Source organism: Haliaeetus leucocephalus, unplaced genomic scaffold (assembly GCF_000737465.1).
Source record: "Haliaeetus leucocephalus isolate CR32 unplaced genomic scaffold, Haliaeetus_leucocephalus-4.0 Scaffold228, whole genome shotgun sequence".
Lineage (NCBI taxonomy): Eukaryota > Metazoa > Chordata > Aves > Accipitriformes > Accipitridae > Haliaeetus > Haliaeetus leucocephalus.
Window position 1 is genome coordinate 24,511,700 of NW_010972664.1, and position 13,749 is coordinate 24,525,448.

Consider the following 13,749-nt stretch of genomic DNA (forward strand, 5'->3'; position numbering starts at 1 on the left):
ACTTTTCTTACACCCTCATTGGATGACTTTACAGAATTTTGTCCCACATCAGCATTTATAGTTTTTCCTGATTTTCTTTCTCAGACTCATCTGACCATCTCCTTCTCCGCTCTTTCTTTCCCCATCTGTCTGCTAGGAATGCAGCGTATACATCTGATGAGATGTCGTGGTAAAAATAACTTTAATGACTCTAAATAGTGCATAAGAAACCAGACTGCAAGTAAAAATGGAGGGTAGAATTTTGACTCTAATGAAATTGGTGGAAGCTTTATCACTCATTTCAATGAAACACTTTATTTGGTTTTCTATTTCGCTTTCTGGATCCAGTGTTATAGTTCAGGGTCAGCACTAGGTTGCCTGCATCTAACTTGAGAAAAATGGCATTTTGCCAGTTTTCATGTAGTTGGATATGCAGGTCATTTCTCTTTCCCTTAAAATGGTATCTGGATCCTACCTTCTCAAAGCATAAATGCTCTCAATTAGGAAATGCATAGATGGTATCATACTGTCTACACTGCGAACTGGATTTCTTCAGCTATATATTAATTTTCACCAGAGCCAGACCACAGTAGGTTTGTTCACTCATGCACAAATGTACTTTGGCACCACAATGGCCATTTACTTACCTGTTCTTAAATATCCTGTGTTGCCTCGCTCTTTTCTCTCTATCTTCTAGAGAATCCCAGTGAGGATCACCAGACTCTACTGATTTAGGTGCCATCAAAAATTCTCTTTCTTTTTATTCCAGAATCTTAAAGGAACTCTCTGGTATTTGCTATATTTCTTTCTTACATAGAACTGTTTAGTTGTGTCACTCCTCCAAAATGTAGTTTGTCTGCTCCAAGACACCTATCCCCAAGTTGCTCCCCCATTCACTTTGACCAAGCTCCCCCATAACCACTCTGAAAGTCTGCGTGAGAACAAGATTGATCAGGATTTTTTTAATAGGCTTGATAAATGCAGCCATTTGCACCAAATGTCCTTATAACCTTAATGTGTTCCAGACAGAGCTGGAATTATTTTTTATACTCCATTCTGCTGTGCTCTTGTCTACCCTAACTTTAGAGAGCATGAATAATGAGGCATCTTGGAAAAAGAACCCACCATCTGAATCCAAAGGCTTCCCTCTGTGTTTACTCTTGTCACACTCCCAGAATCTTGCCCCTTGCACAGCCTAATACACTCTTCTCATGATTCCCACTTGCCCAGAACTGTTACTTTTGTTCCTTCTCCAAAATACTGAGTATTGGCTGAGCACAGCCTCACAGTGCAATATCAAAACTAGTCACATGTGCCCTGAGATGCTGTCCAGTGATAACCATGTTAAACCTTCAAATACCATTTTTTTTGCAGACTAGTAGCCAAAGCTGTGCTGAAAAGGAAGTATATCAGTCTATCTAAGTAGTACTTGGTTATTAAATATTTGGCATTGTTTTCTAATGATGATTTGGATCACAGCATAAAAACAGCCCCTCATTTCTCTGTCATTAGTAAAGCACTTTACTGTCTGGTGCTGTAGTTTGACATCAATATCCTCACAATTTTTAGGAATCATGATATATATTGTAAGATCCAGTCTCCTTCATTTGTATCCACTCTCACTTTCTTTCTCTCCAGCCTCCACATCTTTTGTCAATTCCTTATGAATACCTGCACATCCTTTCCAGTCCTACTTCTTCTGCCTTTGTCTTTTTCATGGACACACATTCCATTTGGATATAACAGTGGGAGATAGACTGTAGGAATAAGAGGGAATCATAATGATTAGATCATTCTGTAGGCAATTTAATTCTGGGGAAAAGACTTGGTCAGTCACACAGTTAATTTCTGGTAGAATAGAGCCAGTAGACTCAACAAACACGGAGTAGAGTCTCTGGGAGTTCTGCATTGTAGAAGTAGTATATATTCTTTCAAAATATACTTATTTGACTTGAGGTCTCTTCTTTGGTTTTCTCTCATCCTTCTCACTCCCTTCAGTTTATTCCATTAAGCTTGCTTGCTTGCTACCTTTCGCCACAGTTTTATTAATCTGACAGATTAACACCAAACTGTCCTATTCACAGGGCAAATTTAATAACGATAATTCAACTGGTTAATTTGTCCTCTTCTTCTTCACAGTCCCTACTATCTCCTTCTTTCTTGACCTGTCTTTCCTGAAACACCATCTTTAGCCTTCGTAGTGAAGCTCTGCTAACTCAAACTCTTCCACTGCACTTTTTTTTTTTCTTACCTAGAACAGTGAGCCATGTTCCTTTTTCAAAATACAGTATTACTTCTGGCCTTCATATAAAAATTCTCTGAGGAGCTTGTTCTCTCTTCCTCCTCCTCATTGGCACAAAGTTTCTATTTCCTAATCTACCATACCCAGAAAAGCCTCTTCTGAAAGATTCCCCACTCCTGAAAGGGTTGTACTAGCTCCTGGAGATGCAATATGCTACTTCACTTAGGTAATGTCTACAGCATTGAAATACCAGGACCACAGGGAAGATCCTGTTCATCCTTCCCTTGCAGTCCTTCAGTCTCTTTACTTCCCTTTCTTTCAAGCTTAACAAAAAAATATTTTCATTTAATCTGTTTTGACATTAAGTAGCCTCTTCCCCATGAACCTACAAATACTGCTTTTAGGCATGGGATTTAGCAAAACCCTGACTGCTAAGTGTTCCAGACAATGACTTTTCTTTTTTATTAGGCCACTTACCATCATATATCCTACCATTTCACAGTCCAGCACACTAAAGTGTAATCACACAGCCTGACATTTGCCCTCATGCCTGCCTTAATTCTGCAGAATTTTGAATCACCTAATTGGAAATCCCTTACCCATGCGCCCTCCTTCCTATAATTCTTACAATGATCAGGTGCCTAACCCACAAAATCTGTTTTCTCCTCTCCCATAATTAATGTTCTGCCTGCTTCAAGTCATGAGGGACCCCAAACTAGATGTCCTTTTCAAGGTAAAGTTTTATCATCACCACCAGAAAAAATGCCTACTATACACATTTCTTGGGAGATGTTGCTTCTGTTACTTTCAGTCTTCTTCCCAGGATTACATTTTGATAGTAGTCAAACTTTCATTTTCACAGCCTTCCTGCATTTCTCACATGATACCATCATCTCACATCCTTATCCATTGCTGGATGCAGTAGAACAGTGTGTTTATCCTCTAGCAATATAAAAACAATAGCATCACCCCAATCACATATCAGGGTGGGTGTGGGCAAAAGTACAGGAGGACATACTGAAGAGCGTTAAACAGTAGTACACAATAGATGGAATGCTGTTCACACATGTCCTGCCAGTACTTCTTTTTGTGTAGGAGTTAAAAAATATATTTGTTATTTTTTTTTATTCCCATTCTGAAATATATAAATTCTTTTTTGTCCAAATAAGCGTCTAAACTTCATTTACTTGCATTTACCCTTATTTTAGCTTCTGTACTGTGAGCAAAAGAGCAACTCAGTCTTCATGGCCTATGTAGTACTTAGCATCTGTGATGAGAAAGGCAGCAGTGTAACAGCTGTAACAGCAGTAGGGGTTACATTTCATAATAAGTACATGGGGGAGCTGTGCTGGTGTGTAGATGCTTCCATACTTCCCAGAAAGCAACATGCATAATATTGCAGGCAATACCAAAAAAGACTGAAGACTTCTAGTTTTTTCCTTCCTCTGCAGCCAGTAAGTTTATTACTGTAAAACCACAGGCTCACCCATTCTACCCTCCACCCCCATTTTTCTTTTCTTCATTTAGTCTAAGATTGAACCCATCATTGCAGATTCTGAACAGCTGTGGCACAAAAACTATTGACAAGGTTGGGATGAAACATAGGAAATCTACTTTTCCTAAGGCCGACAAAATGTACCACTGTCCATCTAAATAGTGCTGTCCCGTAGGCATGGGTTGATTAATGACCTAAATACTCTAAGATGCTAGAAGTGAATCGTAAGTTCTAACTATTTTATCTGGGCTTACTGAATCCAATAGCCCAATAGTGGCAAGGCTGCTGCAGCTCCCTTTCCCTAGGTGCACCCATTAGCAAGGCTGAGTGTGTATTCCCAATAGGCATGCAAACACATACACAATACAAATATACGTGTACAGACAGACAGCCACACAAATCAATACAGACAGAAACACTTGTGCAAACACAGATGGCACTAACAGACCCAGAAACTAGCCTTAGACATGCAGTCTGCTTGCTAGCTGGCCCTGGATGCTCACTCTCCCAGTCACTGGTACTAGAGTGTGTAAGCCTCTGAAGCCTACAGCCCCACTCCAGTTGTTGGTACACAGTGTAAGTACCAGATGAGCCTTCTACTGTTCTTATAACAGATAAGCTGTTCCTATAAGGATTGTCAGTGAATGTTCTTTAATGTGAATTCCTTATGGTACTACACATCACTGGAAGTTTTTGTTGTGGGACATTATTGCTACAAAAGACCAAATTAAAAAACAACTCATGCTTCTTGAATGGAAAAGAAGCTAAAACTTTATTCCTAATTCAAGGAGCTGGGTTCTCAGCTTATGATCATTAAGAAGGTGTTAGTTTTAAAGACATGATACTATATGATACAATACGATACAATACAATACAATGTGATATGGAAGTACAGGGAACACCCAACAGTGATTACAACAAAGTGGAAAGAGCAGGAGAGGGACAGAGAGTCACCAAGAAATAATATTCAGAAGTTCATAGACAGAAGCATAAATCCTTTGCTATGGAAAGGTAGAAAGTATAATTTGCTGTGTTCCTGCTGATGTGATGAAGAGGACTCTTGATTTATTCTCTATACAACTTGCCACCAGCCTAATTGAAAACAAAACAGAATAAACAAATTTAAAAAAAGAAGCAAACAGAACAAATACAATAATTTAGGAAATAAACCATATTTATGTGTCCCAACTGTTGTGTCTCCTGAGAGCATTAACAGAAATGACCATGTACCTCCATGCTTTCTCCCCTTTTTGTATCAAGGAAGTGTCTTAACTTCTACAAATTATTTACTTACATACTGAACGAATATCTTTACATACAACTTTGTGTGTTAGATGACTAATCTGGTGGCCTTCTATAATGGAGTGACTGCACCAGTGGACAAGGGAAGAGCTACAGATGTCATCTACCTGGACTTCTGTAAGGCCTTTGATACGGTCCCCAACATTCTTGCCAATAAATTGGAGAGATATGGGGTTTATGGATGGACAGTTACATGGGTAAGGAACTGGCTGGATGACCATGCCCAAAGAGTTGCAGACAATGGCTCCATGTCCAAGTGGAAACCAGTAACGAGTGGTTTCCCTCAAGGGTCCATACTGGGACTGATACCATTTAATACCGCCCTCATTGTGTCATTGGTAGTGGGATTGAGTGCACCCTCAGTAAGTCTGTGGATGACACCAAGATGAGTGGTGCAGTTGATATGCTTGAGGGAAGGGATGCCACCCAGAGGGACCTGGACAGGCTTGAGGAGTGGGCCCATGTGAACATCATGAAGTTCAACAAGGCCAAGGGCAAGGTCCTGCACATGGGTTGGGGCAATCACCAGGATCAGTACAGTCTGGGGGATGAATGGCTTGAGAGCAGCCCTGTGGAGAAGGACTTGGCAATACTGGTGGATGAAAAAGTGTATGTCAGCCGGCCATGTGCACTTGCAGCCCAGACAGCCAATTGTATCCTGGGCTGCATCAAGAGAAGCGTGGCCAGCAGGTCAAGGGAGGCGATTCTGGCCCTCTACTCTGCACTCCTGTGACCCCACCTGGAGTACTGCATCCAGTTCTGGGGGCCCCAGTGCAAGACAGACATGGACATGTTAGAGCAGGTCCAGAAGAAGGCCACAAAAATGGTCAGAGGGCTGGAACAGCTCTCCAGTGAAGAAAGGCCGAGAGAGTTGGGGTTGTTGAGCCTGGAGAAGAGAAGCCTCTGGGGAGACCTTCTTGTGGCCTTTCAATATACAAAGGGGCTTACAAGAAAGATGGAGAGAGACTTTCCACCAGGGCCTGCAGTGACAGGACTAGGGGCAACACTTTTAAACTGATACAGGGTAGCTTTAGATTGGATATAAGGAAGAATTTGTTATGATGAGGGTGGTGAGACACTGGAACAGGTTTCCCAGAGAAGTTGTGGATGCCCCATCACTGGAAGTGTTCAAAGTCAAGTTGGATGGGCCTTTGAGCAACCTGATCTAGTGAAAGATGTCCCTGCCTATGGCAGGGGGGGTTGGACCAGATGACCTTTAAAGGTCCCTTCTGATCCAAGCCATTCTATGATTCTATGACTGTGAACCAGTAAAGTACAAACCTACTCCCTCTAGTATCTTTGAAAAAGGACACAAAACCATAATTGAGATTGTGTTCATACTCACCCTCAACTCTAGCAGGTTACTTTTCAAATACATCTCCCAGTTCTGCTTTTAAAGGAACAAGCTTTGAGGCTTCCACCACTCTCACTAGGAACATCTTTCAGCCATATGAGAAACTTACTGATAAAAAGTATTTCCTGGTAGTTAAACTTCTCCCATTTGTTCAGACTTAGCCCATTGTTCTTTGTAAATCTTTGTAAATCATTGTTCAGATTATCCCACGTTTACTCCTCAAAAATGCTGTTTATTACTTTCACAGCAGGCATGAGTCCCTTTTCAATGCTTACAAAAAAGTATGATATAACTGATATTTCCCTTCTTTACATCCTGGAGAATTTGTTCTTAATTCTCATCTTTTTCCATGTGTTTAAAGAGTATTTTGAGAAGGAATTTCTCTGCTAGATAGCATTGATTTTATTTGAGTTCTGGAAAAACAATAATAGAAAACTCATAACTTGTGATTTTTCAAATTAGCCTGCATAAAGCCCAGCAGAGCACATGGTCCCCACAACTGAGGACAGATTTAGTCTGTATCCATTGATCCTTGTACTAGTGAGTAAGCTTAACCTTCAAGTGGCACACTAGCCTACCTTGGCTGTCCACACCAGACTGCTCACCAAAACTGCATAGAGCAAGGCTTTGCCACAGAGAATGAGGTAAGTGAGCTTCAGAGAATTTCCATACCACAAGTAGGACTCTGCAAATCAAACATCATTTGTGTATTGAATTATCATCATCACAAAAGACTAAATCTAATGTAGCTTTAATCACATATGAGGCCTTGAAATCTTTAGCTAAGCGACACAAAGGAACTAGAGCCAAATGAATGGCTCTGTTGACACAAGATAGCAGGGGATGGGAAAGAACACTGTGATTCAAAGAACCAAAAGAGAAAGTGAATCTAGGAAAGACAGAGGCTGGCTTTATGCAAAGAAAGTATGTCCTGATAGGGAATGTTTGACCATTGTGCTGCCACATCTACTGAAAAATTACGCTGTTCATGTGAATCCCCTCTTAGAAACTCAAATTAAGCTGCATCACAAGATGGGAATTTTTTTCACTTGTTATAGTCAGTGGCCTTGTGAGTGCTGCTTATATATCAGGGAAGTTTTACATAGCCCAGAATAACATGGTATCTAGAACTTTTATTCTTGTAGATTTTTTTACTCTTAAGGAATTGCAGTAGTATGGAGACACCAGCCTGATCTTGGTTCAGCCTTAAGATTCCTGAAGCATGAAAGAAGTTGGTGAAAAAAAAAGAATGTGTAAATATGCATACATAGAGGAAAGAAACATAATTTTTAATATGGATATCCTCACAGTTTGGAGGGGAATGTGGCTTGTAATAAGAAGTATTCTGAACTTGATACTGAGAAATATTCAGAATTCCGGATTCTGAATCTTGATGTCATAATCACTTGGCTAAGAATGAATTTTTTCTTTCATGGCTGAGCAAACAGCTTCCCAGCAGAAGGTAGTGTTAAGGACTGGAGGAGATGATAAAAAGAGCAAATTACACTCTATAGGGAGGTTCCAAAATTTCTTCCATTAATTTGAAAGGGAATCATAAAGAAGAGCTAAAAAAACCAAACCACAACTACATACAGCATGCACATTCAACCATCCCAAAGTCTTTTTTTCTTCTTCTTTTTTTTTTTAATCTAACACACAAATCAGTTAGATGAGGACGTATAAGTTATTCTTATAGTAGAAATCTCACACAGCTTGTACTTAGTGTTAAGTAAAACTGGAATTACAATACATACAGATATTTGCCTGTGAGAAGACAGACATACCTTCCGTGAGTGCACAACCTGAAAGACAAAAATGAACTAAAAGTCAAGTTTCTCTTCAATACAAACAGAACACAAATTTTAGAAGTTTCAGTTTACTATATACTGCCTGATTAATTTTACTGTACTATATATATTATTATACTATACATTTTACTATATGACAGAGATTTCTTAGCAAAAATCTGAAGAAAACTTTGAAAAACTATAGATGTATAATGATAATGAAGATACAGAGGCCCAGGAGTATGAAGAGACATATGAAAATACCTACATATTTACATATATATTTGTGCCATAACCACCTGTGTAGAAGTTGGATATAGAAGTGTTTCACATCATAACCCTTCTGATTTGTGATTTCTAGTTTGTACAGCATGGTGATACATATTTTTTACTCACCAGCATCACCGTAGAGTAATTTGTGTATTGATTCCAGGGTTCCATTCTCAAAAAAATTGGCAACACACTCAAAACGATTTAAAGGGTTGAACCATTCCTGGGCTGAGATCCTCAGTCGGCTGGTCAATGAGTAGGTACTCCCATTCCATGTGGAAAACTCATCTGTCCCCACCCCTTCTGTCCTTTTAGCACCATTCACCTTCCAGACCAGATTTAGGTGGTCAGGGTAGAAACCAGAGGCCAGGCATACCAGCGTGGCCTTGCTCTTCTGTTGGATCTCTTGCTTTGATGGGGAAAAGATGGCCACAGCTGGAGGTATGATTTTATCATTCTTCCCTGAAACAGAAAGCAATATGGCCCAGAGCCTTCATTACAGTCTTCAGTCAGAAACCCCTTAAAATTGTACTGTATTTGTGCTGTGTGACTCCTGATATATCTGGCCTTTTAACAACTGTCTATTAGATGATTAATATCTATTAGGTAGGTAGACACCAGGAAACTGAAAGCATTTGTTTCACTTACTACACAGAAACATAAAAGGTCTGGCTACAGAAATGCATGAGTGTTTGAATTTCTAGTATTTGTCAGAAGAATAGGAAAGCTGAAAAGAAGCTGAGCAAACAGATAGACAGAAAAGTACCCAGTAGTGCTATAAAGCCTGTATTTGTAATATTGTACTAACAGACATGAGTCTGTGTTAAAAGACACAAGCATCTTCAACTAATTGTTTTATAAGGCACAAGCATCTTCAACTGTCTGTGTTACATTCCTGGAGACATAGTAAAACATGATGGTTATTGCAGTTTTCAGAATTATACTGCCAGGTGATACCCTACATGGACAGCCCTCACCCCCCCCCCAACCCCAGCCCCATCTAAGAGGTGACTTGAAAGGGAGGAACTAATCTTTCTCACTGTCTGAAGTGAAGAACACTTTATGTAGGTAACCTGAATCTGCCTAGGACAAGTTTTGCTTCAGGCCTTGCCATCCTTTTTTAAGACTGAAATATCTCTTTATGTTCTTCATTATTTAGGTTATCCTAGGTATGAGAAGCCCTCATCCTAGACTACACATCTTCCCAAAATGATGCAAGATTCTATACACTCACAAACCAAAAGCTCTCCCCTGCCCTAAACTGTTTAATATCTACATATAAGACTAAAGACAACAGACTTCTACAGTCAAAAGGATGTACAAGGCAACAGTGAGATGTTACTCAGAAGCTAGGTAGTGACTCTAAAAACCACGGGGCGGGGGGGTGTCATATACTTTATTAGAGTGCCTTTTTTACTCATCTAGCATGATAAACCCCCACGGTTTATTCCAGGTCTGCAGAGTGCACATGGAAACAGAAATGCAGAGAACTATGGGCCAAAGAGAAAATGTTTACTTTTTTTCAGTGTGAAGGCACTATAACACTATAAATTGTAGTTGTTCTTTCTGATGACTCCCTCCTTTCTAGAGTGGAGAGAATTAGCAGAATTAGCAGAAACTTATATCTTGCATAGATCTTGACCCCTAAGCCCTAATGTTTGCTTTCAACTGTTAACCTTAATCGTGGTTGTCAGTGCTTACTCTACAAAGATCCCTGGGGTGCTTCTGTGAAAATGTGTGAGCTTGTACAGACTTCAGAAGAGGTAACTAGATAGTAATAGAGATAACTCCCTAGAAGATATGGCACTGCTCTGCTTTCCTTCCAGTGGATATGAGGAGAGGTTGATCACTTTTACTGCTGCCTTCTAGTACTTGGCTTTATGAATTTTTTTCCTATCCTAAAAGTATGTCTGACATTAATTCATTGGCTCATAGCCTAAATGGCTAATGAGTGAAGACACGGAAACAGACAGGGAGGACACAAAAGAAAAATAAGAGAGATTTAACAGACTAAACCAAAAACAGACAAAGAGGAAGGCAGGTGAAAAAGGCAGACAGAAAGAACAATAAAACTACTGGAAAGACAAAGAAAGCCAGAGAATGAGCATGCCTAAAATGCAGTAAGGAGACTGGTACAAGCAAGAGCAGAGATGAGAAAAAAGTGTTATCAACAGCCCATTCTGTTCTGATCTTCCACAGTGTTCATGGCAGACACTGGCACAATCACTTCCATGCATAAACTCATGCATTCCCTGTCACACATTCTTCACCCACCCTAGAGAAAAAGTACCACAGTTCTTCCATTCCCATCATGGCAAGGTCAGTTTAATGATTTCTTGTTATCTTTCATTCCTACTCTCATTTTAAAATCGTCTGTGTATATGCTACTTATCCTTAATGCCAGGGAAATTTTCAAGTGTCCTCCACATTGAGCACTTGGTTTAATCACAGCTACTTACCTATAACTCTGAGCAAAGTGCCAACTCCAAAGTTAAGTGGCGCAGTTAAAAAGCACGGCTGTACATGATCAGACTATAACCCGCAGTGTCATTATGCTCTTCTTGCCAGCCATTTAGTTCCTTAAAATGGTACTGTTTAAAGGAGCAGACACCAGTGTGTATTTCTACACTTTGCTATCAGATGTGGCAGCAGCAGCAGGTGGTTATTTTGCCCTGTTATTCCAAAATGCCTTGATATAGGTGATGTTAAATCCTTTCCTGAGATGGGAGAAGGCAGAGAAAGCAAATGGGGGAAAAGAGAAAGAATAGAGGAGAAAAGTGCACCAAGAGAAAAAGAACGTAGTCCTTTTTGAGAATTAGAAGTCGTGAAAAGGACTGTTAGAGGAAGCTAGTGTCCCAAAGCAACTTTAGGCAGCCTGCCCACCATCTATGGAGAAGGGAGCAAAGTACCAGCAAGACTACTCTTTCCCTGCCTGATTCAGCAGGCACAAGAATCCAGACTCTACCTCTGAAATGTTGCTTTTGATCGTTACATAGATGAATGGCAAAAATTTGCAGACCAGAGAACAATCCTTCATTCCCAACCTATACAATGTTTTCTTGGAGAATAGGAGGAAACAGAATTGTTTCTACCTTTCTCCATGAAGTTCCCAGTAAGGGAAGACAAAGGCAGCACACACAAGGATCTAAAAATTCGTGCCTGCAAATCCTACACATATAGGCACATCCCATTTTAATAAGCAACCAATAAAGCATTAATCCTGTCCTCATGGCTGTATGAAAAAAAATCATTATTCTGCTGTTAATTAAGAATGCTCTTGTCCCTTAAACCAGTATCACATATATCACAGAGATACAGCTTCTCTCTTACCTAGGACTGTGAGTTTTGTCCCACTGCCGAAGTACAGTTTTTCATTATTCACACTGTTTCGCAGCTGCAGTAAAACCTCTCCTCTACTCTCAGTTCCCTGAGCCAAACCTGTGGACTAACCCTCCCCTCATGCAGTACCAGCAAAAGAAGAAACACAACGTACATTAATTTATGGTCCCCTAAAAAAAAAGAAAGGTCTGAAAGGGAACACCACCACATCTGTGTATCTAAGCAGGTGAGATCAATCTTAGAAATACTTTCCAGAACCCTTTTGCTTCAGGCTTAGGGGAATCAGTTGTTGCAACTTTCACCATTTCTTTAGAGGACATTTATCTATTTATCTAGGTGTACTATTAGAAAGTATTTCCCATATGCAGACAGAGTAATTTTCTTTGCTTTTTTTCAACTAAACAGCCTCATTTCTTTAATTTCCTCATTTCCTTTCACCATCATGAATATTATTCTCTTGTAAAACAAATGTCTGTCTGTCTTTTTACTTACAAAATAACTTTTAATATGTTAACACAGGACCCTGGTCCACATTCCCCATTGTAGCAGTTCCTAAAGATCCCTCGCTTTCTCCTTCTCTGGAAGGAAGTCTCTGCTTTTATTCTCTCTGTTCTCTTAGCTATGATTACTAAAGTTAGCTGCATAATTGACTATGGTCAATGAGGGATCAATGTATTGATTTTCATCAGCTCAGGCACCTCAGATTCTCCCTGGATTTCAAAAAAATGTGCTGATCACTGAATCTTTCCTATGAAGATTGAATTTTATCACTTGTAATGATTTTACTCTGCAGTGGAATGGTGTGGTACAAAAGCCTGAGGCATCAATTCATCTGACTCCAGGAACAACACAATGAGAAGACGAGATCATCATCATTTATCAAAGTCTTAGAAGCAGCCTTGTTTTCCTCTGGACAGAGTCCAAATCCAGAAGTGTGACCCAGAGAGAAACATTCCCTGAGCGCTACTTTTATTTGAAATGAACCACATATTCTGTTTCTGTGGTTTTCAGTGGCCTTTTATCATCTATTCTGAAATAGTAAGACCATTGTCCTAAATGATCTTTTTATCACCATCCTGACGAGCCTGTTTTGTGGAAAGAAACTTGCTGTGCTGTGGAGAGTTATCTATAACAATAAAGAATTAAACAGCTGCAGAGAGCTGTTAGTATTGCTTATGATAAAGCTGAGTCTTTATTTGTGGCTTCTGTTTTGTCAACTAAAAATGCTAGTACGCTCATTTGTCTTTCCCAGTTATCTGAGATAACACATGCTTTAGTTCACCCTCAAAAGATCCAAAGTAATTTAAGTTTGTAGAGTCTTGATTTTGTTTTCTAGACCTGTCCCAAGGTGTAACTGTAACTCAGTTCTCTCCAGACAGATAGCCTTTCATTGACTTGTCTGTAATCACCTGTAGCCCCAGGAGAACTATCATTATGGAGAATACTTTTGGGGAATAGTGATTTTTGCAGATGTTGATTTATTAAGACAATATACTTATGATATACACATATTTCTTTACCAATTCCTCATCCTAATTCTTTCTATGGACAACTTTTTATTCACTGAAAATGCATTCATTCAGTTCTGCAAAGTGAAATGTGTGTCCCTACCTAGAATACTAAACTTAGTCTATTCTCCAAAGTAGACTGGGTTACTACCACATCAGGAAAACACCAGTTTAATAATGAAAGGGAGAATAAGTTAAGATCTTTAAAGAGAAACCCTCGAATTTGAAGTGATTTAAAAGAGAAAAATAAAAATTTCTTACCTATTACTGTAAGTTTTGTGCCATCGCCGAAAGTCAGTCTATTGTTGGTCACAGTGACAAAGTGTTGTATCATAAGCTAAGAAAATGGATGCCCTGCAGCCGAGTTTAGTAAGCAGAAGCTTAAGCAATGTTTATGGTACTGGAATCGCAAAGATCCCTCAATCTCTGTCTGAAGGGCTTTGGCAGAAAACCAGCTTGAAATCCCATTGTAT

The 13,749-nt window shown here is 39.6% G+C and overlaps 1 gene segment (V, D, J or C); it reads right to left on the minus strand.

Annotated features, from left to right (window-relative positions):
- Nucleotides 1-4,600: 4,600 nt before the first annotated feature.
- LOC104831804 overlaps nucleotides 4,601-13,749 on the minus strand; it is a 50,150-nt gene continuing 41,001 nt past the window's right edge. The window contains 5 exon segments of the C gene segment in view: nucleotides 4,601-4,808; nucleotides 6,951-7,057; nucleotides 8,157-8,174; nucleotides 8,556-8,891; nucleotides 13,538-13,575. Of these exon segments, the coding sequence occupies nucleotides 4,782-4,808; nucleotides 6,951-7,057; nucleotides 8,157-8,174; nucleotides 8,556-8,891; nucleotides 13,538-13,575 (526 nt within the window).